At 45.9% G+C, this 27,771-nt stretch overlaps 3 protein-coding genes across 8 annotated transcripts in view; 1 reads left to right on the top strand and 2 right to left on the bottom strand.

The window, feature by feature from the left end:
- The window catches only part of WWP2 (WW domain containing E3 ubiquitin protein ligase 2), a 45,775-nt gene extending 44,796 nt beyond the window's left edge, over positions 1-979 (bottom strand). Inside the window, exon 1 of one of the 3 annotated variants that reach the window (XM_087738658.1) lies at positions 863-979. In XM_087738658.1, the coding sequence (XP_087594784.1) occupies positions 863-908 (46 nt within the window). In that variant the 5' untranslated portion in view covers positions 909-979. Of the gene's footprint in view, positions 1-670; positions 817-862 lie in introns of those variants that run through there. The other 2 variants (XM_087738660.1, XM_087738659.1) reach the window with 2 other exon arrangements.
- On the top strand, positions 947-3,843 carry NOB1 (NIN1 (RPN12) binding protein 1 homolog). Its single transcript, XM_087738667.1, has 9 exons — positions 947-1,098; positions 1,198-1,330; positions 1,536-1,669; positions 1,741-1,812; positions 1,927-2,064; positions 2,160-2,378; positions 2,691-2,788; positions 2,924-3,068; positions 3,311-3,843. The coding sequence occupies exons 1-9, from the start codon at positions 1,036-1,038 to the stop codon at positions 3,578-3,580; spliced, it is 1,272 nt and encodes a 423-aa protein (XP_087594793.1). The 5' UTR covers positions 947-1,035; the 3' UTR covers positions 3,581-3,843.
- An 877-nt stretch (positions 3,844-4,720) lies between these two features.
- Positions 4,721-27,771, bottom strand: part of NFAT5 (nuclear factor of activated T cells 5) — a 73,629-nt gene continuing 50,578 nt past the window's right edge. For 2 of the 4 annotated variants that reach the window (XM_087738655.1, XM_087738657.1), the window contains exons 6-14: positions 26,308-26,480; positions 22,326-22,460; positions 22,103-22,155; positions 20,825-20,957; positions 20,025-20,105; positions 17,338-17,486; positions 14,387-16,820; positions 12,940-13,186; positions 4,721-12,021 (exon numbers count right to left, since the gene is read on the bottom strand). In XM_087738655.1, the coding sequence (XP_087594781.1) occupies positions 12,948-13,186; positions 14,387-16,820; positions 17,338-17,486; positions 20,025-20,105; positions 20,825-20,957; positions 22,103-22,155; positions 22,326-22,460; positions 26,308-26,480 (3,397 nt within the window). In that variant the 3' untranslated portion in view covers positions 4,721-12,021; positions 12,940-12,947. The remainder of the gene's footprint in view (positions 12,022-12,939; positions 13,187-14,386; positions 16,821-17,337; positions 17,487-20,024; positions 20,106-20,824; positions 20,958-22,102; positions 22,156-22,325; positions 22,461-26,307; positions 26,481-27,771) is intronic. The other 2 variants (XR_015700315.1, XM_087738656.1) reach the window with 2 other exon arrangements.

The raw sequence follows: 27,771 nt of genomic DNA, 5'->3' as shown, positions 1-27,771 counted from the left end.
CCTGACTCTCTTCCCCACTTTCTCTCCTCCTGACCCTACAGCATTTCACTATCGCGTGCTGTAACTTCCCTGGCCGTGTTAAACGCTTCCCAGCTATCAGAACCCGCCGTGGCTGGCGCCACTCCGCAGGCACAGCTCTCCTCTCCGGTCGGCCCCTTCCCACGCCCGCACGCTCCGTTTGGTGCTTAAACCCTTTCCCGGGTCGGCTCCCAACTGGGGCGGGCCCGGGGCGCTCCCCCGCCGCTTTCCCTCCGTCCAAGACCGAGGCCTCCCCTCCCCAGCTTCCCCGGGCTTCCCGCTGCCCACGGCCCGGGCTCGCCTCCCGGGGAAGCGGGCGGCCCTGCTGCCGCCCCGCTAACGCCCGGTTTGCCGGCGGGGCCGCAGAGCGGTGGCAGGGCCGGGGCAGCAGCCCCGGGAGCCGGGCACCCCCCCTCGCCCACCGCCGGGACCGGGCCGGGCCCTGCCCCGCAGCCGGGTGCCGGTTCGCCCCGCACAGAACCGGGCCGGGCAGCAACGGCGGCGGCCGTCGGGGAGGGCGAGAGGGGGCAGAGCGCCTCCGCCACGGCGGAGCTCCACAGGCCGCGACCGCCGCCCCGGGGGCACCGCCAAGGGGAAGCGGCGGCCGGGACAGCCCTCCCCGCGGGCCCCGCCGCCCCGGGCCGGGCCTCACCTCGCCAGGCCGGTGCCGCCCCGGGGCGGGCAGAGCCCGCGGCCGAGCCGCTCCCGGCGCCTTGCCCGCCGGACAGGAGCGCCTGGGCGGCCGGGCCGTACCGAGAGGCCCCGGCCTTCCCCCGTCCCGTCCCGTCCCGTCCCGTCCCGTCCCGCCCGGTCCTGTCCGGTCCAGTCCCGCCACCCGAGTTACCGGCGACCGCTCCACTCCCGCTTCCGGCTCCAGCACCCGCCGTCATGTGACACCAACCGGTCACCTGACGGCGCCGCCCGGAAGCGGTCACGCGGCGCTGCCGTTCCCGGCCCGCCCCGCGCGGACTACAGCTCCCAGCGGGCAGCGCGGCGGGACGGCGGCCGGCGGGGGACATGGCGCGCGTGGCGCACGTCGTGGCCGACACCGGCGCCTTCCTCAGCGCCGCCCCGCTGCAGGTACCGGGGCCGGGGCCGGGGCCGGGGCCGGGGCCGGGGCCGGGGGGCCGGAGGACCGACCCGACCCGACCCGACCCGACCCGACGGCGCTGCCCGCAGGACATAGCGGAGAACCTGTACACCGTGCCCGAGGTGCTGGCCGAGATCCGCGACAGGCCGACGCGCCGCCGCCTGGCCGCCCTGCCCTGCGAGCTGCGCCTCCGCCGCCCGCGGCCCGACCTCCTGCGCCTCGGTGAGTACCGGAGCCCTGCGGCCCGCACCGGGCTCCTGCGCCTCGGGGAGGCCCGGACCGCCCGGCTCCCTGCGGCCCAGCGAGGACCGGCCCGGCCCGGCGGCTCCCTTCCCTTCTTCCTTTCCCTTTTCTTTCCCTTTTCTTTCCCTTCTCTTCTTCCCTTCTTCCTTTCCCTTCCCTTCTTCCCTTCTTCCCTTCCCTGCAGTGACCGACTTCTCCAAGAAGACCGGTGACTACCCCAGCCTCTCAGCCGCCGACCTGCAGGTGCTCGCCCTCACTTGCCAGCTGCAGGCTGAGACCGACGGCCCCAGCTGCCTCCGCTGGGAGCCCCAGGACAAGGTAGGGCCCGTCCCCGGGGATGGGGCGCCGTCCCCGGGGTGCCCCGCCGACCCCCCGTGCTGCCTCCCCAGGTGCGGCTCAGCTCCACCCCGCAGCACCCCGAGGCCCCCCTGCACCTCGCCGGCTTCCATCTGCCCGCCAAGGTAAGGGCCGGGGACGCAGCGCTCCGAGGCGAGGCACTGGGGACGGGGACGCAGCCCCGCGGCACCCCCAGGCAGCGGCGGGTGAGGGACCCCCTATCCTGTGTCCCCGCACAGCACAAGCGCGCGGGGAAAGGCCAGCATCAGCCCAGCCCTGAGAGGAGCACAGTCCCATCCGAGAGCAACGAGTTCGGCTCCTTCCTCTACTGGCGAGCCCCCCTGCCCAGCATCGAGGAGGAGCTGCAGGAGCTGCTGGTGAGGCCCAGAGCCTCCTCTCCCCGCTCTCCTTGCTGCTCCGCTTTCTGACCGGGAGCGTGGCCTGTGCCATAGCCGACTCTTCTCCACCCCAGAAAGCTCAGGCCGTCTCCGTTAGCCCAGAGACCACTGAGGAGCACCAGAACGCTGAGGATGAGGCCAGTGCTGAGGAAGAAGAGGACGAGGAGGAGAGTGATGACGAGGGTTGGATAACACCCAGCAACCTCAAGCAGGTCCAGCAGGACACAGGGCACTGCGACACTGCTCCCATCGGCGTCCAGGTCGGCTGTGTCACCACTGACTTTGCCATGCAGGTGGGTGCTGGCCGCTGCCCCCCACGGGGGGCTGGCGGGGGGCCGAGGGCAGAGCCTCACACTACTCAGACCTCCGGGCTGGTGAAACCAGCACACCAAGACAGAGGAGCGCATTGCCAAGTCCCCCTGCACAGGATGAGAGCAGCTTTGTGACAGCTCCTTTTATCTTAAAAGCAGCCAGCTCTCTCCGTTGCAGAGGCCGCTGCAAAGCCCGTTGGCATCGCTCCCCCCACTGCCTGGGCTGGCAGACCCCCGTTAAAGCTCCTGGCAGTCCCAGCTCACGGCGTCCCGCTTTCTCCCTCCTCGTTGCAGAACGTGCTGCTGCAGATGGGCCTCCACGTGCTGGCGGTGAACGGCAAGCTGATCCGCCAGGCCAGGAGCTACATCCTCCGCTGCCACGGCTGCTTCAAGTGAGCGTGTGCGCGCGGAGCGGCGCTGCCCTCGGCACGGTGCTCGCGGGGGCTGGGTGGGGGATCCTGCTCGGGGGCTGAGCCTGTATCCCACGGCCCGGGGCGCTGTGAACCCCCTCTGTACCTGTCTTGCAGGACCACTTCGGACATGACCAAGGTTTTCTGTCCCCACTGCGGTAACAAGACCCTGAAGAAGGTCGCGGTGAGCGTCAGCGACGACGGGAGCCTCCACATGCATTTCTCCCGCAACCCCAAGGTGCTGAACCCCCGAGGGCTCAGGGTGAGTAGCTGGACGTGACCTGCTGGGACGAGGGCCGGGCCTGCGGCCGGTGGGTTGGAGGGGACCGTTGCCAGCTGGGAGCCAAAGCAAAGCTGTGATCATCCTCCCGATGTTCCACTCGACCATGGGGCTTTCGGGCTTCATTTGCTCCGCTCTTCTCTAGAGGCCTGCAGTCATTTTCAAGTCCCTTTGAGCAAGAGTTGTCCCTGAAGCAAGTTTAACGACTGCTTTTCTCCTGGCAGTACCCGCTGCCGGCCCCGAAAGGAGGGAAGCACGCGAACAACCCCCACCTGGTGGAAGACCAGCCCTTCCCGCAGCAGCGGCTGTCCCGCAAGGCCAGGCAGAAGACCAACGTCTTCGACCCCGACTACATCGCCGGGGTCTCGCCCTTTGCGGAAAACGACATCTATAGCCGCGCGGCCAATCTGCAAATCCGGGACGCGGCGCTGGGTGCTGGCAGAAGGCGCCTGAACCCCAACGCCGTGACAAAGAAGTTTGTGAAGAGGAGGTGAAGGGCGGGACGGGCCCCCTGCGGCCGGCGCTGCGAGGGAAGGACTGGGCGATGCCGCGGGAGGGCGAGGCCTCTCCTTCCACTCTTCTCCGGTGCCTGCAGAGCAGCCGGTGACGGGGGGTGACAGTCGCGGGGTTTGGGGAGGCTCTGACCCACGGTGGCTTGCCAGGACCGGGGGGAGCCGGTGTGGCAGCAGCTCCCCTGCTCGGCCCCCAGGACCCCCCCAGGCAGGGGCTGCATTGCCAATAAACACAAAAACCCGCAGTGCCGTGGCTCAGTCTTGTTTCTGTGGCTGTCTGGGCCGGGCTCACGGGCCAGGGTGCGCCTTTCTCCGAGTCTCAAGAGGAAGAGGAGGCTGAGGAGGGCTTCTCGGGGTGTTTTTTGTCCCATAGCACCACAGTGGCACTAACGAGGGGGACAGACGAGTGCCTGCAGCAGGGCAGCACAGGGGGAAAGCTTCGGATGAACCTCCTCCTTGCATCTTCCGCAGTGAAGCGTTCTGCCCAGCTCTCAGGGTAGTTGCAGTGCTGCTTCCTACCCCGTTGTAATTTTTCAAAATTACAGAATTGCTGATCCTGGCTGTTGGCGCCAGGGTCCTGCCGGCGGTTACCTCCCTGCAGCTCAGCAGGAAGGGGAACACACACCTCGGCAACCCCCAATCGGTTTTAGCACATTGGCGTGAGTACGCCAGGGATGCGGGTAACGCGGGACTGTGCTGGGAGAGGGGGTTAATTCCAGTCATCGCCGCTTAGGGCTTCTGGCATCGCCTCCCTCGGCTCCCTCAGAGACAGAGCCCTGCTTTAGCTGCGCTAGGAAAACCATTTCTTTTGGCAGGCTGGGGTTTGGGTGGCAAAGGCGGTAGCGCAGGTGGTTACTTTGGACTTGAGACCGCAAAATCAGAAAGGAACACTGCGGTGTTTTTCTAAAAGTGCACACACAACACAGCGCCTTTCCCTTACGGACGAGGGCAGCGGGAAACGCCGCAGGCACAAAGCGTCGCGGTCCTGCCTACCCGGGACTGCCCGACCCGAGCACCGTCTGGGTCCCAGGCGGGTTTATTCCATGCTGAAGAACGGCTGCTTTCTCCCAGCAGAGCGAAGATGCCCTCCAAAAAACCACAACAAGACTTTACACTGCAAAATGAAAACTTTCATTGTTTTATTCTTGACTGCAGCTGTTTACAGAAATATAGTTGCGAGTATACAAATGTCCCAATAGAAGCAAAATATTTTTATTTTTTAATATTCAACAAGTTATCACAGGATAGCTAAAAACATAGATGCAAATGAAATATCCCCTCATGGAACAAACTGAAAACACCGGGTATCAGTGCTTTGAAAATCCCAACTACGAAAGCCATATACACAGAATGCACAAAGGAATATCTGGTGCTACTTTCACATCGCGGGACAGCGGAAGAGGCAGCTCAGCGGTCGATGGGTGCGCTCGGGGAACGCATGGCAGAAAGGCGGGCAAACCACTCAAAGATGCAGTGGCAGAGGCAGAAAGCTCTGCTCTGAAGGGGTTTGGAGCTTACTCGTTAATAATGAGCTCAAATCTAAGTATTTCAAATCACCTCATTTCAAATAGTGTCCAGAATAAAAAAAAAAAAAAAGCTTCAGGAATACTCGGGTCTACTACGCAGGATACTGGAACGTGTTCCCAGTTCTGCGACGCCTCTCTCCTTCCAAAGGGAGCTTCCCCCCGCAGCGTTATCCCGCCCTCCGGGACGGCCGCGCTCCGGCCTGGGGACCCACCTGCGCTCGGGCCGGACCTTCGCCGGCTCACGGAGGGGCGGTGCCAGGGACCAAAAAGAAGCGAAGGCCACTTACGTGATCTGAACGCAGGACCCTCCGCTGATCTGAATCCTGGCGCACCACCGGAATATTTTACAGCGGGCTGCTGCTGGGTGCCGGAGTTTTGGAGCCTGAAGCAAGCGCTTGCAGGGGAGCGTCGGAGCGTGTCCCACAGCAAGCAGGGAAATCCTCCGATTCCTTGCCCTTGGCCCCATACACTTGAATGTTAGGAGGCAATTTCGTGAACTGTAACAGCAAAACCTACAGAAGCTCTCCCTCTCCGGGAGCAGCGGAGATCAGACCTACAAACTGATGGCTCAAAGAGATGGCAGAAGGACATTTGCTGTGGCAGAGGAGCTTTGAGAAAGCCTGTACCAGGACAGTAACGTCCATCGACCGACCCAGTGCCACGCTGCAGGGGAACGCACCTGAGGAAGAGTCATGGCGGGCAAAATACACGCTATTGATTTTATGATCTGGATTCCTTTTAATTTCTCACACAATCTGTAAGAAATCAGTACAAGTTGGGGCAGAGCTCCTCACGACCAGAAACCAAGGAGAGCTTCCGCCAGCTTTCAAGGAGAGAGTCTTCTAGATAGTGGCTGCTGCAGTACAAAGTCAGTTAAAAAAAAAAGAATTTAAATACGCCTGCCTTTATCAGAAATGACAGATTCGCCTTCCCAATCCAAACCAACCCAGCTGAGCAGCAGCCAGGATCCTTTGCTAAGGACGATGAACAACCGCCCCCGGGAGAGAGCCGCTGGTGCCGGTCCAGTTCCTCCGGAGCAACAACCACCGCGATTCCCTGTCGGCACGAGCTGCTGGGAGGCCGAGAGGGAAAAGGGGCCCAGGGTGGGCGCCGGGGAGCACGCGGGCGCCGGGGAGCCTGGGCTGCTGCAGCGGCCTCTCCTCAGCCCAGCCAGCGGGCAGGCTCTCAACCGAGGCCGTCGGTTCTACCGTTTTGCTAACACCCCATCTGCGATTATTAATAAAAATATATAAAAATACCAAAGTGTACAGGTGTTTTAAACCCACGGATATCAGTGACGTTGACAAGCGGAGCAAGTTTCTGGAGCAGCGTTACCGAAACCGCCACATGTACAGTACTGAAAGGTGTTCATACAGCTACTAATGAGCTCCTACAAAAAGCTCGGTAAATAACATCATACTAAGGAAAAGGAATATTATTTGGGGTTTATAAAAATGTAAATATAACAGTATTATATGTGTGTGTCTACTAATTATTTATATATAATAGATACGATTCCTCTATATACATATCTAACACCCTAGAATATACAGGCATTGCCTATTTACACACCTATACAGAAGATAAGAAAGGAAAAGCCTCTCCTCCCGCGTGACCCCTCAGAGCCCCAGACGCAACCAGACAATTTTACAAGCGCGCTTTTACAGGGGTTGATCTGCTGCTGCGCTCCTCCTGGTGTCCAAGCGACGTTCATCACGTCTCCAGCAGGGATCCCCGGGCCCCGTTCGCCGCCTGCGGCGGGCAGAGACAGATGGACGCGCCGGTTTGCGGGCTCAGGCGACCACGGTCCTGTGCAACCGGCGTAACTGGTCTGCACACAAAGTGCTCACATCTATCCCAAAAGTCTACTCCAAATTAAGACAAAAGCCCCAAACAAACAATATCTCAGTACCAGTCTCCTTTCAGCTTCTGAAATAGCGGAGCTGCCACCAGGCCCTCTGAACACCTATTCCCGAAAACAAGTTTTGCACTCAGGACAAGTCACCAGTGAACAGTATTTCTTCTCACCTTCCACTCCTAGCTTAGAGCATGCAAAGCAATTCCTCCTCCTTGTTCCTGCTCCGTCACCCCGATCAGTGCCCGAAACCCCTGCACTCCTCTCCCGCAGTTACCCCGACAAAGGCGCCCCCCGTTTGCCACGCAGAGGCGCGAGATTCAGAACCCGACGTTCTTCTCCGACGTCTCACCGACGCGCACGTGCACGCCTGCACGCACACGTGCGCACCCCGGGGGGGAAACTACGTGTAGCTTTTTTAGTCCAATAACAACTTTTTTTGATTTTGCTTTTTAATAAGTCACCTTTCCTGCTACTCAGACAGCGAATTCAGCTACGTTTCAAGACAAATGCAAGCTTCCGACTTGTTTGGTGTCCTTTCTGAGGACTCTGGAAAGATAACGAGAGAGTAGAAACATCTACGCAGACAAGTTTTCTTTTTAGAAACTATATCCTAAACCAAAATCACAACAGAAGCTTCAAAAAAAAGTCCAACTTATCTAAATTAGGGGAATGTCCACTGATACAGCTGCCCAGACTCTTAGTATTTCCAGTAAAAAAACCTGCCAAAGTAACGAACGCTTAACTCTTCATGCTTTATTCTATCTTAAAGCTAAATAGGAAGTAACCACCCTGTCAGTAATTAAAAGTAATTATAATAAAATGGCTGGTGATTAAACATCCACTTCGAAACAGCAAGGCTGAAATTATCTCTTGAACTATTTTTATGTTAAAATAATAGCAAAGCATTTGGCTTGAATAACTGCTGGAAGATCACACAGTGAAGAGGCAATTAGTAACAAAACGGGGACTTGCTAATTAAGCACAAAGCACCAATAACTTCCTACCAGAGGAGATGTTTAGCCAATAACTGTGTATTCTGTGTTATTCCTACGATTTTATATATATATCTACACACACGCAGCGTACAAGCAGGCAAGAGACCGTACGCAAAGGCCTGGCTGGCGGCCAGCAGGTTCGTCCCCCCCGGATTGTACCCTGTGCCGAGAAACCGCCGCTCCGTAAACCACCGGGTACGAGGGTGCTGGGCGGAGAGCGGACCGCGGGTGCTGCCCCAGCTGGGGCGCCCAGCCCACCTTTAACAGGGAGGATCAGATTTAACAATTCCCTAAGAGCGAGCTCAAGCAGCAGAAAAAACAAAGTACAGAAAACCCATCCCAGCAATGCAGCTCTGTAGTTTTTCATTTTTCACCTGCTAATATCTTCTATATTTAATCGCTGCTTTGTGGATATGACAGTAACTTCCCCTTTATTATAAAGTCAGGAACTTTAAATGTATAGAGACTAACGTCTCGGTATCTTCTAACCTCCTCAACCAAAATGGATGAGATGCGATACCACCACCTCAGCTCTGCAGGCAAGCGCTCCGTCTGCTCGTAGCTGAGCAGGCACGCCAGCGTGAGCATGCGGAGGAGTAAACACAGGGATTTAAAAAAAAAAAAAAAAAAAGCAGAGTAAGCTCCAATTATCAGTATCAACTGCTTAAATCACAAAAGTAAATGTTCAGGACTCTGATAAAATAGTTGTGGCTCACACTGTTCTCGGGTCTTTCTGCCATGAAATCCCGCAGCCAGTCTCCGAGCTCGCTCTTGGCTTATCAAACCTCTCTTTATCCTCTGCCACAGCTGTCTGCAAGCAGCAGTTCAAGCACTGATCAACCGCTGAGCAATCTCTTCATTCATAAGACAAATACTTTTTGTAACCAAATCACGTGTTCAAAGTGTTGTACATTTAAACATTGACCTAAAATGAACAAGATAAATTGAACACAAGAACGGAGAGGTGTTATCCAGAAGTGAAAAACGTGATAGCACAGCCCTTTTTTTTTTGAAATTTATTTTTTTACATTTTTTTTCTCTTCTCTTCATAAGCTAAAATACGCACACGGTTCAAACATACCCTTCCCCTGGAGCTGTAGCAGTCTCGGTACGAAGTTCTCTTTTGGACACCCATTTGTTCAACGGAGAATTGGTCCCTGGTGACTTGGCACTGACCAACAGCACTTCGACGTAAGGATACACCCCTCGGGAACGACGGAACAAACTGAAGCAGCACGCAAGCGAATGTATCATTCCTATCACTTCTTCTGTGTATGGAGGCCCCAGATGACACCCAGCAGCTTGTCCTGGGACTGCGATCCTGCAAAAGCCACCAGTTCATTTTCGAATAACTGGCTATCGACTTCCACGACCATCTGGAAGTTGTTTCGGTCCATAATTCTCAGTCTTCTACATAGCCTCATATAGCATTTAGTCAACGCTGCAAGATTGCCGTTTTCGTGTCATGAACCATAACAGGATTTTGTTAATATTTTGTCTTAGCAGGAAAAAAAAAAACAAAAAATCACAGAAAGAAAAAGTATGGTTCGGGGTTATAAAGCAGCTCTGGACATTATGAAGCAGGGAATTCTTTTTATCATGATTAAAATTTTAAACATTTTAGCGTAATCATAAATTAAGAGTTAAAACACAGAGGCGCTAATAATAAAATATTAAATAGACAATGATAGTGGATAGAAGCTGAATGGCTCATTCTGAATGAAACCCTTTACTTTATATACGCCTAAATGCCTACGGGTTTCCTCGCTAGATCGTATTGCTGAGTGACAGACACATCAAAACACACAGTGAAGCTTCTCATAGCCAGTTGGAACAAGAAATTGCCTGATGGAATGGCGAGAGATGAACAAGTTATTTATGTTGCAAAAAGTACTTAAATACTCAATAAAGACATAACAAACCCCACCCCACCCCACTGTTATCAGACGCCACGTTGTGGTAGAACATCAGACAAACTCACAAATTTACCACAAAAATGTGTGGCAAAAAGAATATTTTATATATATGTATATATATAAATTTTTATATTTATGCCAATGTACTCACTCAGTACAAATAGCAAAATAGTATACCATTTCCTAAATACAAAATATAGCTTTCCAAAAAAATGAAACACACATTAGATATAAACCATCCAAAACTTGAACGATTGAAAACTGTATTCAAAATTAAATGACCCAGAGCAGGTCTCTTTCTGAAAAGTTCCCTTCATATCGGCAAGAAGCCTTACTACTGAAAACGTAATTCAATGCCTCTCAATGAGAGAGAGAAAGAGAGAGACAGAAAGAGAAAGTGAAGGTTATGACAGACTGACAAACAGGAAAAACCATTTAAACAAACAAAAACTCTACACAGCTCAACTAAGCACCCAAGTTAAGGGAAAAACACACAGTAAACAGACGCGAGTAACTTAAAAACCATTTACAGACTACTCTCTGTTATTTAAAATAACAAAAATGAAAAATGACATGATACCAACTACACTCTACCAAGGCATAATCGCCATACGGGACAGCTGTTTGGCTCTAACTCAGCAACAGCTTTCTACGTGCAGAAGGAGAAGAAACAAATATCTGAAGGAGGCTGTAGTGAGATAGCACAAAACTGTCCGGAGAGTTGGAGCACCCAAAAAATTCACATGCCTCACAATACAATTGCATGGTCTGGAGTGGGTTGGTTTTACATTCTGTAGCATCAGTCAATTATTTTTTTTTTTTTTTAATTGAGACATGACAATCTAGAAACTAGACTTGGGGACCGTTGGTATTTAAAAAAAAAAAAAAATCACTTCAAAACTGCAATGAGCTCAATACGCTACAAAGGTGCAACAGCTCAGGATGAAGTGAAATTTTCAAGAATGCTTAAAAATGATGTAATTTGCCCCCCACTTGGAGTAAAGTCAAGCTGAAGATTCACATCAGTAACAGCTGGAAAATGACTGGTTGAGGGGGATTCGTGCATTGAGGAGGTGGTGGAGAAATTGCTTCCTCTTTCCTTAACCCTTGACTATTTGTCAAAGCTTCTCCTGACTAAGCAATTTAGTGCCAGGGATTCCTAGAAGCTGCTTCTGATCTTTAAAGCCAGTAGGATATTTATGTCTTTTTTAAAAACACGATACAAAACTGAAGGAGAGAGAAGGAAAATCATGAGAAGAACAAAAGGGAGAAGGCTGGTTTGAGAATGGATAACGGAGCTTTACCGAGTTCTAACCCATACAGTCAGAGTGAGAGAGACAGAGGAGTTCCCTCCTCGGCCAGGCAGAGTGTTCCTTTCAAGCTGAAGGTATTTTAGAGGGTAAGATTTTAAGAACAAAATTTAATTCGAAGTTCCCCTTCATTTCTTCATTTTGTTAGAGCCACCAAACCCTTGCTCTATGTACAGTTACACGTAAGAGACATGGAAAACGGTTAGTCACATTCTCGGATGGGAAGCACCCACCTCTGGCTATCTACAGTAGCAAGCGATTCTCTGCTTATTACAGTTATCAATATTTTTCATTGCCACCTACTGCAATTAAGAAATCACAGTATTAGCTCTCCCACTCGACTGTAAAACACGCGATCCCTTCACTTACTGACAGCTATGAGTCATGGCTCATGTCACAGGCATTTGATGTTTCTGCTTCACAAGCTTTTCTAGTCAAAAGAGGGGATGTGAAGAAGGAAGAGGAGGGGAAAAAAGTAAACGTAGTAACATGTTATTACCTTCTAACAACAATAATAACTGACCAGATATGCTTTAAATTGAAAGAGCACCCCACTGGTAATGAGGTTTAGGAATCTAGTAACAGTACAATCCCATGCCCTAGTAAAACAAAGCATAGCTTTTCAGCATTATTGGCACTACAAATCCCGAATACTATGGTCATAGCCTTAGGTGCTAGACGCTGCAGTTGGCCACGTGTGTGCTCTTTAGAGAAGAGGGCCACTTTTTGACAGGAGCAATCAGTTCCACACAGCCTAATCCAGAGTTGGAAGGTCTGAGAGGATCTGGGAAATCATCACTTTTTTCTTCACGGAATTTCTGCAGGAAAAAACAAGTAAGCAAAAAAGTTAGGCATAACTAACAAAAGTCATCCTCTTAGTACTTCCTTCATCTTGAAAGAGTCCTTCACAAGCAGACAAGAAACTATGAGCGCGTATCAGAATGCGGCACTCTTTCATAGAGCAGGATTACTCTCCTTCCACTCTTTTATTTATTTTTTTTTTTAAAGTTCATAACTTCATACTACGGAACAGTTTAGATTAGAAAATGTAGTGTATCCCTTAAGTGAAACTTACGGGGGATTCAGGACGGCAACACCGTTAACCAGAGCCAAGTTACACCCCGTTGACAATACCAGATTCCAGAGCCCTCCTGCTTCTTGGTACTCATTTGTAGTCAGAGCCTCTTTCACCTCTCTGACGAAGGCACCTTGCTCGCAGCAGAAGGTTTCCTGGTAACAGCTGGCTGTGACAGCTCGCTTTTAACAAAGACTCAGCATGGGGCATGCTCTCAATGGCTGCCATATTCTACCGAAACTTGTTTTCGCATCACGTTATTGTAACCCAGGGGGCAACTTCAGAATAGTACTGACTTGAGGTGTTATTTACTCAATAAGCCTTCAGTTTTTAACTACAGTCATATTTCACGATGCTTTTGTCTGCCAAGCTGTCAGTGATCTACTCTCCTTCCTAATAAAGTACTAGGCCATAACAGCAGATGACAAAACATACAGAACTGAATGACAAGACCCAGTCTCTACCAGCTATTTCACACAAATTCTGACCTCTGACTGGTTTTAGTAACTCTTCATTCTAGCCACTGGTATTATATACTTAATTCAGCAGTACCGGCATTTTAGCTCATCTCTTAGAGCATGGTGATACACTCCAAAGTAGACCTACTGAACAAAAGCATGCGTGGCAGGAAAGAACCCAGAAACCCAACCACATTACTTACTTGACTAATTAAAACGAGCCAGCCATATTGTTCCCCTGGTTTTGCAACGACACAAGCAGATCGTCTATTTTCTCAATATTCTGATTGGTCGCCATCGCCGAAGGTAGCGGAGAAGTCTCAGATATCTGCTGGGAGAGCAGCGTCGGCACTGCTGCTTGTCCCTCACTCTGGGGCTGACCCGGCTGACTTATAGCCATCAACTCCTCCGGCAACGTAGCTGGTCCAGAAGTTAGCAGCTGCCCACAGTCTGTTAAGCAGTAAGTGAAGAACAAAGGACCGTTTAATAATTTAATTGAAGGGTAATACATGCAGCGAATGAGACAACTTCTCCACATGGATCTATATTGACTATAAACTGTGTAGAAAGTTACACACGCTTTTGTTCCCCTGACCACCTTTGCTCACCGCTCCCTCGGGGTATAAGCACAACTTCAAGGTGGTGTATTTGACCAAACGCTACTAACACCCCAAACAGAGGACAATACTTAGCTAGAAGAAAAACAAAATGCATGGCTTAAGTGTTGAGTATGCCCATCCTTTGTCTTTAGTAATTACAGATGTGTCTGTCTCAGTTCAGCCAAGGTATCCGCCGGCTCCTTCTGTAAATCTGCAAATGGTGTCACATCTCCTGCCGTTTCTAGCATTATCGTCAGCTCCATGGAAAGGCTGTCAGACAGTTCATCCAGCAAAGCACGTATTTGGGTATAACCACAGACTAAGTACACAGCTATGGCTTTCTGTCCACATCTTTCATCAGCTGCTATAATCATCATCTGCATCTGCTGCCCCTGGAGCTTCGCAGGTACGTACAGCCCTTTACAGACAGATTAAAGGATCTGTGTCCCAAAGAATGCGTCAGAGAGGCTAGATTCAGAGATGACATATGGAAAAGTGCCAGCTTATGAAGCTAAAGAAGTCTCAAATACACTTCAATAGACACTCCTCTGGACTACATGGCTTAAAAAAAAAATCCTTCCTTTCAATAATGTGTGGAGAAAGTCACTGCATAACTGGTGGAAACAAAATGCAGCAAGAGAAAGATTAGTGGAGCTGTCTTAAGAGGGTGTAACTTTTTTCTTTTTTTTTTAAACATGTGTGTACATGTATTTTATCTATTATTTGCATATGTATTGTTAATAACATTATATATAATATTTCTATATAAATATACACACAATTCTAAGATGGTTTTGTCACATGTTAATCCTAAGTGTAAGACGACCAACAGGTATTTCAGCTAAGAGTTCTCACAAAAATCAGCAACGTAAGTGTACATTCAGAGCAAGATGATGAGTAGGTACATTCGCAATTGTAGTGCTACACTACTTATTTCAGGCTTTTCTTTTTTTGCTAAGGAAATATCTTAGAATTGAATAATCATTGTTTCGTAGACTCCAATTAGTAGCTCTTTAAATTGTAAGCTCAGAATCAGGCATCTACCACTTACTGTTTTGAATGCCAAACAGGAATATTCCTGATGTTTGCTGAGACGAAGCAGGAGAGTTCTGCAGCTGGTTGATGGCACCTCCCGCTGTGTTGTGAAATAAAGAAGCTTGTTGCTGTGGAGGAGAAGCAGTTCCTTGCATTCCTGCCATGCTGTTTTGAGAAGAGTACATAGGAGACTGCTGCAGCTCTTGCTGGCTCATACTGTTCTGCAAGGCAGACATGGAAGCTGAAGAGATGAAGAGGGTGACTTGTTGCTCTTGAGAACTCGGTGACCCTTGGACCAGCTGAATCTGGGGTGAGTTATGGAAGATGGCTGGCTGCTGCGCTTCAGCCTGGTTGGATCCAGGATTCTGAAGAGAAGACACTGTGGTCTGATTCTGGAATTGCATGGGCTGCTGCTCCTGGTTCATTGATGCCATGTTAGTCTGTGGGTGAAAAATGGACTGGCCTTGTTGCTCCTGATTGGTAACTGGGTTTTGATTTGGATTGAAAATCATGTTCTGCTTTTGAGAAGCAATTGTACTCATTGCATTTTGATTGCTGAACATCATGTTCTGCTGTTGCTGCTGCTGCTGTTCTTGAGATGGAGGACTACTCTGAATAGCAACTATCGAATGCTGAGGCTGGAAGATAGCTCCTTGTTGGTTCTGGGGAATTGAACTGGACTGGATGGAGCCTAACGACACTTGGGACTGAAACAAACCTTGCTGAGCAGGCTGAGTCTGGGGCTGTTCTTGGGGAAGCATAGAACTCTGGATATGAGAGATCTGTGTCTGCTGCTGGAAAGAAGTCTGCTGTTCAGTGTTTGCTGCTGTCTGAAGAGGAGAAATGGAATTCGGGCTTGTAAAGAATGACATCTGTTCTTCCTGAGTTGCAGGGTTGCTCATTGAACTCTGGGAAAGGAACATGTTGGCAGACTGCTGGTCTTGAGGAACCGAAGAGCTCTGTAATACACCCATGGCGTTCTGCGAGTGGAACATCGGAGGCTGCAGCTGGTCTGAGGAATTAGTACTGGTCTGATTGTGGACAATGGAATTTGGACTGTGAAAAATAGAGCCTTGTGCTTCCTGGGATATATTTTGAGCATCACCAATAGGATTCTGAGAGTGAAAAAGCTGAGCTTGTGAATGTGGAGACTGCTGCATGAAGCTTCCCGACTGAATAGACATGATTTCTCCACCTTGCTGGAACAGACCACCTCCTTGTTGTTGAGTTCCACTTGCCTGGACAGTCATCATGTTTTTGGTAGATGAAAAGAGATTAACTTGAGATTGACTTTCTCCGCTGTGCTGCATTTGAACCATCGTCTGAAATACAGTACTTTGCATCTGTTTACTCTGACCTGAAGCTTCTTCTCCATCTGCAGAACTTGATGCCTGAAACATTGTAGGTCCATTGTTGGAGACCTGCTGCTGAGCAGCAGGAGTCGTCTCACTTCCAGAAACACCAGGCGATGAAGAGAATAATTCACACTGCATTTGCATGTCTTCGCTTGTTGATAACCCACTCATTATGTGAGAAGCCTGCTGGTAAACAGGCGATTGTTGGAGGGCTCCATTCCCTGAAGTTGTTGAAGAGAACAAATCAGACTGCATCTGCGTTGCAGCTTGGCAAATGTTTTGTTGGATTCCTATCACCATTGCTGCAGAAGTCTCCATCGCCTGCTGCTGCTGCTGCTGTTGTTGCTGTTGATTGGATAACGCATTTTCAGGCTGTGAGTGAACATTTTCAGCTCGTCCGGGCAAAAGGTTCTCTGGTCTGGAATGGACAGCTGTGTCTGATGAGGAAAATATCCCAGAACTGACACTGTTTTGTATCTGGCTAACTTGCTGAAAGATATCTGCATTTAGCTGATCTTGAACATCCTCACTGCTGTCTGAACCAGAAAATAAAACAGAAGATAACTGCTGCTGAGCTTCCAATACCTGTTGCACCAAGTCAACATTTCTGTTGCTGCCAGTGGCAGTGTTAGTTGGAAAATTTCCAGCTTGAAGTTGCTGTATAGTGTTCTGTAACTGACTCACGCCGCTTGCTGATGAGAAAATACTTGATGAAATCTGTTGCTGCAATGCCTGTGCGGGTTCTGAGAGCGTAGACTGTTGTTGTTGTGATGCATCAGTTAACTGTGACAACGTGACTACTGTGCCATCTGATTGCAAGACTTCCCTGGTTTGGGAATCTCTTGTTTGGAACTGTGCAGCTTGCTGCAATAACGCATCGCTGTTCTGCAGCTGACCCGGAGTAGAGACTGCTGAAAAGCTACCGGGCTGGGAAATGTCCTGCGTTTGGATAGTAGTTAGTGTCTCTGGATTATACACCTTCGGCTGGATTTGTTGCTGGTTTTCATTTTCAGAAGGTAAATGGGAAGCAGAAGTTGATATGCCGGACATACTGTTTTCCAACGTTTGTTGAGTTGGTCCAACCACATTTGAAGCCTGAGAAGAGCAATACATTAAGCAATTCGTAAGCTTACTCAGGTTATGCTTATAAAATTTCCACCAATCCACTAAGTTCAGGAAAGATCAGACGGAAGATTTGATGGCTATGTATCTCTTCATGCATAACCAAACAAGTAAGCAAATGACTAGTAGTGGAAATGCTATGTCAAGGAAGGAGTCAAGGTACAGTTTAATGAAGGCAATGCTAGGAAGTGATTAAAATAATATTCTTACAGTAATTTACTAGTTCTGTGTCACAGGACAAAGAAAAAAAAAATCATAGTATCACTAAGCAATCACTCTGTTTGAATGCAGGAACAAGGGAGTTACTTTCAAAGGAAATTGTCTGTTATTTTAATCATGCTCTGTGATCAGATGTTTTGCCCAGATCAATCTCGGACATGACATTTTCCCCATGTGTTAGTTACTCTTCTCCACTATCAGAACATGCACTAATAGGCAGATGTAACTAAGACTATTAAAGCTACTGTCTTCAGATGACAATCAAACTTACCTTGAAGACAGCGGGAGATCTTTTTTCTGCACTTACTTCCATTGGAGCCACATCTTCATTCTTAATCATACTGCTTGGCATGAGTGGAGTTATCAAGGCACTAGGAAGAATGTTTACCTTCTCCAGGTTACAACCACCGGCCTTCACTGCTGCAGTCACAAATAAAATTAAAAAAAAAAAAAAAAAAAAAAAGAGAGAGCCACAGAACGTTAACATTCATTATGCAGAGAGTGGGTTTCTAGCGGTGGCCTGCTTCCCATTTCACTTTTCAGCCCTACCATAAGAGCTCTCATCCTCATGTAAGATGCTAATATGCAGAGATCATTGCAAACACTTCAATACTTCAAATAATCCCAGAAAACCTGAAACCTTCAAAGGTTATTTTTAAGACTAGCAGCAATTTGAGTGAGACTATTTTAACTTCAGAACAGCTAGTCATACAGTGTATTTAAAGAGAGCAGTCGGTATTTTTCTGTCCTGTAGTCACAATCTATAAGCTTTTCTCTTCTCCGTGCTTAATCATGTTGTGTTCATCAGAAACAATAAAAAAAAATTATGTAAGTAAGTAAAAAAATCCCAGTGTATACATATTAGATTCTAGCAATGGTATGTTCGTTCACAGTGACGTATTTGGCTAGAAGAATGAAAAAAAGGAGTAAGACTAATAATGAAGTTTCAAAAGCAGAGAAGCACTGTTGGTTTTGGTCTTTTACTATGTTTTTTGTAATACACTCAGTTTAGAACTTCTGAATAGTTACCGTCTTATCAAGGCATACACACCCCCTTTCCCTGTTCCCCCAAGGCTGGCAACTGAAACCATCACTAACCACTTAAAAACAACGCTCCAGCACTACTTCCATGTCAGAAGGCAACGACCTGAACTACACGGCTGTCCATACACCCCCATCTTCCTCAAGTTTTACAGAACAGCTTACAATTATAAATTTGTTGTCTTGAAACGAAATTCGTCCCTGAAGTCTGTCAAATCTGCAGACTCTTAAAATGTTAGAGCTAAGAATCTGTAATGGCTTTGGGAAGCCACGTTTTGTTTTTTTACATATGCAGATGTTGTAATAGAAATTGTTTTAAGGAATATTCACAGATGCCCGAGACAAAGATTAAAATTGCCCGGGATAGGAAGAGAAAGGCCCTGTAGCTCAGGACATAACTGTACGTGTCCCCGGCAGCAACAGTTCATTCTACTTGGCCAGGGCTGCTGGAAATGATCCACTTCAATTATGAATTCTAGGATTTTGCTCCCTGTGAAAGGACACAGGAAGGAAGCAGCATCCCACTGGATCCCCACCTGGTCTTTAGCATTTCAGAACAGTGAGGAAGGACAGGCTGGGACGTATGCAGAGACAAAGTACATAAAGCAGACAAAATTGTCTGACCTCTGGTTCATGATCAACCTACAGTAGAAGAGGTACAGGAATGAACTGTCAAAAAAAGAGCTGGCTAGCAGAAAATCCACACAAGAAAGTAAGTTAAGATTTATCGCATAAATTAAACAGAGGACATGAAGCAATAGAAATAGCATGTTGTGTTCTTACGAACAGCAGATGTTCTCCTGAAGCAGTTGGTATCTTCCCTGGGTTAAGCCTCCATACTAAATTAGATGGATGTCAGGCTTGCCCTGATACATTAGTTACTATATTCCTCATCTTTTTAATCTTGCTACTGAAGTCGTACCGGTCCTTTTATCAGTTTGTTTCATTGCCCTAAATATTTTTGCATATTTCTCCCCCAGATATTCTCTGCAGGTTTAAACTCATCATATCTTGTATAATCCTCCCTAACAAGTTGTAAAGTCAACTTGTAAATATATCCCCTGCCAAGACCGAGCTATTAACTTCAAACATGAGCTTCACGATTTTAACCCGAAGCAATGGATTCCTATCAAACTTGTGATCGCGTTGTTAATTTGCTTACCTTCCAACCTGCTTTCACCAGAGCAGGCTATGGAAATTTCCATTAACCTTTGTACACTACCATAGTTTTAACAATCAGCTAAGAAACATTTCCTTCCTCTGCTATATTTCAATATCGGAAGGATCAATTACTTCAGACTTAAAAATGAGGCAAACCTAAAACTTGCTCCCTTGGAACAAAACGACACACTTTGCACGGACAGAATGGTCAGGGGGAAAAAAATGTCTCGCTGAAGGGAGGAAGTTGAAATCACCAGAATCGATATTGATAACTCGACCCACTGAAAGCAGTCTTATAAAACCACTGGACAGCTTCCGACAAATACCAAGTTAGCACGCTCATGTGTTTCAGTTCTCAGTTCTTCCCTCACCACCACCTTTACATGTGTTTTTGCTTAAATTAACACTACACCGTTTCTAAATCCTTGGTATTAACTGCCATCTTAGGCTTCTTTCTTTTTCTTCTTCCCTTGCAAGTATATTAAATGAAGATTAGACTGCAGGGCCTGAGGCATGAAAACAATTTTTTTTTTTTTTTAAGTTTTTTTTCTATACTAGCTCATGTTAAAATATACTTAGAGGAATACAGTTATAAAGTAAAATATTCAGAATCAGAAAACAAACCTCACTCTAAGAATATGGCCAAATTCTATAAGCACAGACTTATCTTCACAGGACGTCTGATTCATTCCTCCAAATCTGGGTAGGAATTTATAGTTAAATTATTAACAACAACGATAAGAACCAATTTAGTACCTTTTATAGCCTCTTCAAAAGAACAATGTTGGGCTGGGCTAGAGATTTCCTTCTTCACGTTAACATTCAGAGTACCAGCTGCTGAGACAAAACACATTGAAAACTTCCTTATGTTAAAACAACAAACAAGCAAAAACCCCAAAGCACACCAAACCAGTTACTTATACCTTACAGAAAAGTAGCAGCTGCTGAGACAAAACACATTGAAAACTTCCTTACGCTAAAACAACAAACAAGCAAAAAACCCAAAGCAAACCAAAACAGTTACTTACACCTTACAGAAATTAAGGCTCTTTGAAACCCAGAGAAACATCATTCTGAGTTGTACATAAGCTTTCTGTTCGTGGCAGTGAACGCACCAGTGATCACAGTGCGCAACATACCATTTTCACTTCCAAAAATGAAAAAGCCAGTCGGCAACTGCACTGTGTATTGTGATACAGATAAATAAAAATATATGCTATGGTCAAACTTCAGCATTCCTTAGTATAAAGTTTGGTGCTATTTTTCAGCTGTATTTAGTGCACTGTATGTAGTATGTCTACTTTTTTTTCCTGCTACTTTATAAGAACAGCTGTCTCCACGCAGCTGAAATTTGAGCTACCTGCCACATAAATGAGAAAAGCCAAGCCTTTAGATTCTATTATTTAACCATCACAAACCTCGCCAGCAAAAGGAGTTTGAAAAGATCCATGTTACTTAACATTTCTGTTGTATAGACTAAATACGACAAAATCAGAAATGAGATTCTTAGCAGGTAAAACTGTCCGTTCCCTCCCTCAGATTTCTATTTTACATACATGTATCTGGAGTGTACGTAAATGGTTGCACATCGTGTGATCTTCCAGCATTGGTCACCACATATATTCCCACAGAAACAGCTGAGGTTATTTGCTGGTCATGATATGGTGGCACCTTCACAATAAGGTGATTCTGCAATGCAAAAATAATTTACAAATCACATTAGAAACCTTACTTCACTACCATTGACTTCAATTGTATTTCCATCCAACAAAACAAAGAAACAGACTGATAAAACACCATAAAAAGCAACGACGTTGAGGGAAACGTGATCGAGTTACGCTTTCAGGAACTAACTTGTGCTAGAAGGGAGATTTGAATAACGCCCCTACATGATGCTCATTGGCAACTTACAGCTTCAATAGAAGGCAAAAAAGGAAAGACATATATAGTCCAGGACTTTACAGAAGCTCATGCCTAATACGCCTTACTGAACTGCAATCGGTTTGCCATCAAATTCTGCTGGACTCAGACACTTCACTGTTCTGCTGAATCAGGTCTTTGTATTCAGTGTGAACAGATGGAGGATGCAGGTTCATGTTACACTTAAGCGGATTTAACACTGAGCAGACATCAAAAAATAGGCTTGCAATCATTCATCGACAGTAATAGCCACAAGTGATCTATAGGCTGCCTATTCCCCAACTATCCATCCCACTAGAAGTGAGAAATCATTTCTACCAGTGCGTGCATGGAATACTGCCTTCAGAGGTGGGAGCAAGATGACATTTGTCAGACGTCATTTACATCTAAATTTCTCTAATGTCAGTCCAATAGCCCATAAAGACACTTAGTTTTGTCAAAAAGAATAAACAAGTATTTTGCAAAACATTTCAAAGTGGAACAGAAATTCAGACAGGTACAAAGACTATGGCGTACCCACAATGTATTTCCACTCAGTAGTAATTTAATGTGTCCTTAGGAAAGCTACTGGAAAAACTGCATTAGACCTTTTAATTACATTGTACGTAAGGGCAAAGACTTGCTCACCACGTTCATATACCACACTCCTACCACTCCTACTGTGGTATTGAAGTTCTCAACTAGAAACTGAACAATTATACTTGTGTAAACCCAAAACAATGATATTCTACCAGACTCACTAAAGAACTTATTTGAAGAAAAGGAATATTATTTCTATAAATGCACAGGAAGAGGGAAAGACTTATTCGATTTTTCTTTGGAAACAGAGTTGGAATCTTATAATAATAATAATAATAATAATAATAATAATGATGATGATGATGATAATAATCATAATAATAATACAGAAGTACCTGATGAAATAATTCCATGTCTATTTCAGCTTCTGCCTTCCAAGAATTCTCATCTAAATGAAAGTTAAAAAGCATAATTTATTGCACATCCATATAAAGCCATTTATTTTAGTGCCTTTGATTCTGCTTCTCAGTTTGTTCTCTACAACTGAACTTTATCAACCAAGGTAAACCCAAACACGCTCCCTTCAGCACCCCAAGCCACTCCTGCTTTCACACTAACCAGAAACATTCTCTTGGAAAATCACTTTTGTTCCCTTTAGAAAGTTCTTGCCAATCAGAAAAACCTCCTCTTCACCCTTCACTGAACAACTGTGCAGACTTTTCTTTAGGATCTCTGGAACTCCTGCTGGTTGAGCTGCAATTGAAAAAACACATAGTTTGAAATCAAGAAAATATCAACACCCAAAACAAAAAGCTTTTACTTACAGGATTATAAAGGAAAGAACAAAATTCCTGAGCTGCTTCCTTTACTATAGCATTCACGATGAAACTTTTCAGAAGATAACCATTTCTATTATTTCCTCACTAAATGTAATGACCTCATAAAAATCACACTTAGGTGAACGATCCACTAATAATCTTTTCCCTTTTCTCCTACATTTATTAAATCTTCAAAACAAAACTTTCAGTGTTTGAGCTAGCGCTCAAGAAGTGTTCAGGAGAGAAGAAAATTTGGTTCTGTAATTTCCTGGCATGGAGCACGATAAACAAATGCATCAGCCCTTAGATACCGCTGAAGCACACCTTCAGATTTGTCCTTAAGCTCATAAAAACATTTTTTTTTTAATGAAGCTTATTTTGTTCTGCTATGCAAAAGGGTAGAAGTAGTAATTCCCATATTACCTCGTTTTTTACAGATTTTTTTTTTTTTTACATGATGTAGCTTCCTGGCTGGTGCAAGAACTAACCCAAGGCTTTGAGCAACCTGGCCCAGCAGAGGGTGTCCCTGCCCGTGGCAGCAGGGTTGGAACCGGAGGATCTTTAAGGCCCCTTCCAACCCAAACCATCCTGCGAATCGATGCCTTGCCAGACCTATAGACTTCAAGCTAATACAAATCCTTGCCAGAGTCGCGCCTCTAGCTGGGGATTATAGCAATTTATATCCTATAAACTAGCAAAGAGAACGCGGCTTACAGATAGACGTCCCTGGAAACCTCTGCCCCTCAGCCAGTGATTCAGATGATGATTTATAGAACACATATTACAAATTGTCTTCGCTGCAAACTATTTCTATGCTTCTTGAAGCATAAACCAAACAAGACCATGTGTGTTAAATGAAAATGAGCACCAAAGACAATTTAAATAGACACATACATTTGAGAATATTCTATTTTGGCTTTGTCACATTTAGTATGTTATAAAATAATTCCAGTTTCTAATAAAGGTTTCTCAACCACCTTTTCTATTCACCATAAAATCCTAGTGGCATAAGCTTGTACTTGTGCTTTGCACTTACGTGGCCCACTTTTGGTGTTTAATAACAGTCTTCTCTGGGCTTACTACAGAGAAGAACGTACATACTGTAACACTCCAAATTATTTAATGACCTTTCAGAAAAGATTTTTCTACAACTGCTGCAGCGGGTTCCTAGGCAACCATTACGCAACTACTAAATATGCTCAAGGCATATGAACTTCTGAAAAGAGTAACTGGATTTAGGTTTGACAACAAGTTAACGAAGCCTACTTAAAACATAGACCTTAAATAAAGGGCCTGCATCTACTTAATGTCTTTCCTATGATTTCAGGAACATTATCGCAACATTGACAGCAATATTAGTTATAAAACACAACATAAACAGGCTCTGATGAGTGAAAATGTAAACCTTATTATGAGAAGGTACAGTACACATCTGTAGTAAGATGTACGTAGCAAACACACCAGATGTAATGTGCTGTGCTGGAGGAGATTATTTATATAAACAAATACCTAAGTAAACAACAAAATTTTATGCCATATTGATGAGCCAGTACGCATTTACCAGTGCTGTTTGGTTGGCTAATGTCTACCGCAAGCCACCATCACTTCAGAGTAAGTTCAGATAGCAGAAGCACAGAATCCTGGAAAGCAAGCCTGGAAAGAGCCTCCAGAATTCCCCTCTCAGCCTTGACATCACAGCCAGTTTTAGCCACATCATTCCTCAAAGACACGAGTCTAACCAGAGTATTTGGTTTCTTTGTTTTAGACTTCCAGCAATGGAGATGCTATAAAATTCCTGGGCAATCTCTTAGCAACTTACACAGTCAGGAAGATCTTCTTATCAACTGACCAAGACCCAGCTTGCTAAAACTAAACGAATTTACTCCTTACTGTATTTTTTTGGAACTTTATTTTCAGAAGGAGAACTTCTATTTCCTTCTTTCCTCCTTCCTTTTCTTCTAATCCCCCTTAGCATGTCATCATTGAGCAAAAAGCAGAATATCTCAAAACATAGCTACTAGCGTTACGGGTATAAATGGATGTGTTCAATGAACAGAGAATGAAGACTACAACAGACCCTCATAAACCAGTACTGGAACAGCCCTATCAACAGGCTAAGCGGGAAGACTATCAAATACAGCTTTTTCAGATAAACAGCCTATTTTTAAATCGGTCTCTAAAACATCTCCAACCCTCAGCTGCTACTTACAATAGCAAGTTTGGGATTGCTGTGTGTTTAAGAAAACACCAGATGATTTCCATTCCCATTTCTGCTAGGATTTAAATAATTTTATCTTTAACCAGTAAGTTAATGATACAAACACAATGTATACAGAAATAGCTTTTGGAGATGTTATAGAAAATGGTTTTTTCTTAAATCTGAAAATTAATATCAGTCACTACAATGCTATACTGGCTGGAATGGAGCTACAGAGACAACCTCATTTTTAGCAAATGTACTTATGTATTTTCCAACAAAATAAATGCATAAATCTGCAAACTCCACCAGTTAAAAACACTGGAAAAAGGAAGATTTAGCAAAAAGTGGCAGGAGGAAGAAAAAAGAGGAATGGTAACACCTCAGGCTGACCTTTCTGGAGGAGCACCCCAAGCATCCAACTACTGCCTAAAGCACAGACGTGGCTGAAGAGAGGAGAGTCCCCCCCTGCCTCAGCAGCGACAGTCTTTGGTTATCAGCCCTTGCAGGGTTCCCAGGGTTCCTGCTCTCCCCGGCTCTTGCAAAGGGATCCTCTGTGAGAGCAGGATGCTGGAAGGAGACGGGCTGCGTGGCCCAGCTGCCAAATCGCCTGTTGCCTGCAGCGCTGGAATCGCATGGTGGTATCTGATGGGGAAGCTCACATGTTTCTAATTATCTCCTCTTCCAATCTGTTCTTTCGCTGGCAACAAAGCTCCAGTTTCTACGAGTTGAATAGGAGCCCTGACACAATAGGTACTGACAGTGTTTAGAAAAAAAGAAAAAACCCAAAAACAATAACTTCTTTTTATACAAGGGAAAGAGCACGACACAAGCGCCCAGGAGCTTGCATAATCATACCATGTTCCATGCATGGAGATAAAGCTTTCCTATCATCTTGCTCCTCAAGAAGCATCAATAATCCCACCAACAGCTGTATTAAGCACATTTCCCTATCTCTTCTCTTTGACAGATGAGCAGAATTCCCTGTAACTGGAAGTCACTACGGACTGTATACGCACAGGCAGCTGCTGACGTACTGCAGCCTCCTCTGATTTCGTTTTCCCTGTTGCTCAGTACAACCTAACCACTCAATGCAGCCATCTGTGCTCAGTGCTAAACAAAGCACTTCAATAAACAGCTATAAAAAGTTTCATTCTTGCACTGAACCGGAACAGATTCAGCCTCTGGCCCAAGGAACTACCACAACCGTAAAGAGCCAAGCTTACTAACTTATTAGCAGTCCTTTCTATCACTGAAAGCTGACAGATGAACGTGATAATACGGAAGAAATTAAAACCTGTACCAAGGAAGTCATACAATAAGTTCAAAGCAATCATGACAAAATTTCTGACCTTTTAAAAGGTAAAAATTCCTTTAATAAAAGTTGTAACTACTTTTAAATACTGGTCAGTCGTTTAACTAACACCCCAGCCCAAATAAAAATCAATCCGTGTGATCTTAGCCATAGCAATTCTGAAATAATCACGGATTAACATTGGGGTTGTTCCCCCCGCCCGAGGCATTTTATGGCAATCATACTAAAATCCAGAGTCCTCTAATACCAACTTTTTATTTTGATACTTACTGCACAAAATCGGGGAAGAAGGTGTCTGAAGAGTCAAAGTTGAACCATCTTTGCGAGTGATGTTAACACGAAATACCAGCCTAGCACGTGTGCTTTTTTTCTTGGAACCAGCAATCCCTATCCTAGCTTCAACATCAGCATTTCTCAGCTTCAGTATTCCCACGCAATCAACCCTAACAACACAAAATAGTTGCGAGTTTAATAGAGTTTAAGAAGTTCAGCATCTTTAATAGTCTTTCGACTAGTTACACGAGCCACAAAGCCAAAATTCCTGAAGTAATTACTGAAATATTATTAGATTTTTGTTATTTACATGAAATCTCTATATGACCTTTCTCATTATATATCCCTACATAATTTTGATGATGAATCATGGGAGGAAGGAATATGAAAGTAGTACAAATAAAACAGAAAATGCAATGTAACAAAGTAATTCTGGTAAGCATTCAATTTATAATCACAGATCTTCATTCTTCCATTCCTGGGGCTAGATCTGGGTTTGTAAGATTATCACTACAAAATATTCTGCATTCACTTAAAGCAGTAGTAGAAGAAAACTTACTGTAGTCATATTATTTTTTATGTTCAGTGGAACTGGGAAGTGACAGATACGTCATACCATAACTGTGGTCCTACGGGAAATGTATACAGGGCCCGGGTGAGAGAGTGATGCAGTGCTGACTTTCAGAAAGACATGCTAGATGCAAAATTATTTCAAGCAAAAAAACAAACGAACAAACAAAACAAACAGCCTGATGTGTTAAGAAGAAGAATATTGTAAATTTACCAGGATCTTAGGCCCTACATCCAAAAAGTACAAGGACCATCTGGTATCTAATGTGAGTAGAACAAACTTTTGTGCTGCATCAGGGCCAAGAAGCAACAGCTAGGGAGCAGAGATGGGGGTGAGAGCGTGATTCAGAGGGTGGCACCGGCATTACCATCAATAGAGAGCTGCTACAGCATCAAGGTCTCTCTTTTGAGAAAACAGCCCAGGCAAAACCTTCCTTCCTAGATAATTCCAAATTAATCTTTCTAGTATCTTTATACTTATATGGTTTTACATCAACACTTGAGGACCATTATAAAATTACTCTCTAACAGGCAGTTTCCAAACTCATCATGGGAATATATTTTATATTAAAAAAAAAAAATCAAATTGATGGAGTCCTTTAGCAAACTGTATAACCCTGTTCAAGGAGTGGACATTGTAAATTGAAGAAACGTTTCTTCTCTTGAAACAAGACATGCTTCTAAGTAGAGAGTGGCAGCTTCCAACCACATACCCATTAAAAGACGTTCTACTGAAAAGAATACGTTGAAAGATTACTCCCTTTCTATACATTAAGACACATGTGAAAAGCTTGTTAGGGAACTGCTTATACCTAAAGTTTCTTGGAAGATCTAAACCACACAGGCAGATGAGGCCACTTGCTCAAAAACCTGCTGCAGTTAAGTACTGCC

The sequence above is a fragment of the Nipponia nippon genome, unplaced genomic scaffold (genome assembly GCF_047370975.1).
Source record: "Nipponia nippon isolate SJK-2023a ecotype South Korea unplaced genomic scaffold, ASM4737097v1 scaffold_7, whole genome shotgun sequence".
Taxonomy (NCBI): domain Eukaryota; kingdom Metazoa; phylum Chordata; class Aves; order Pelecaniformes; family Threskiornithidae; genus Nipponia; species Nipponia nippon.
This window is presented reverse-complemented; position numbering and strand designations above follow the sequence as displayed.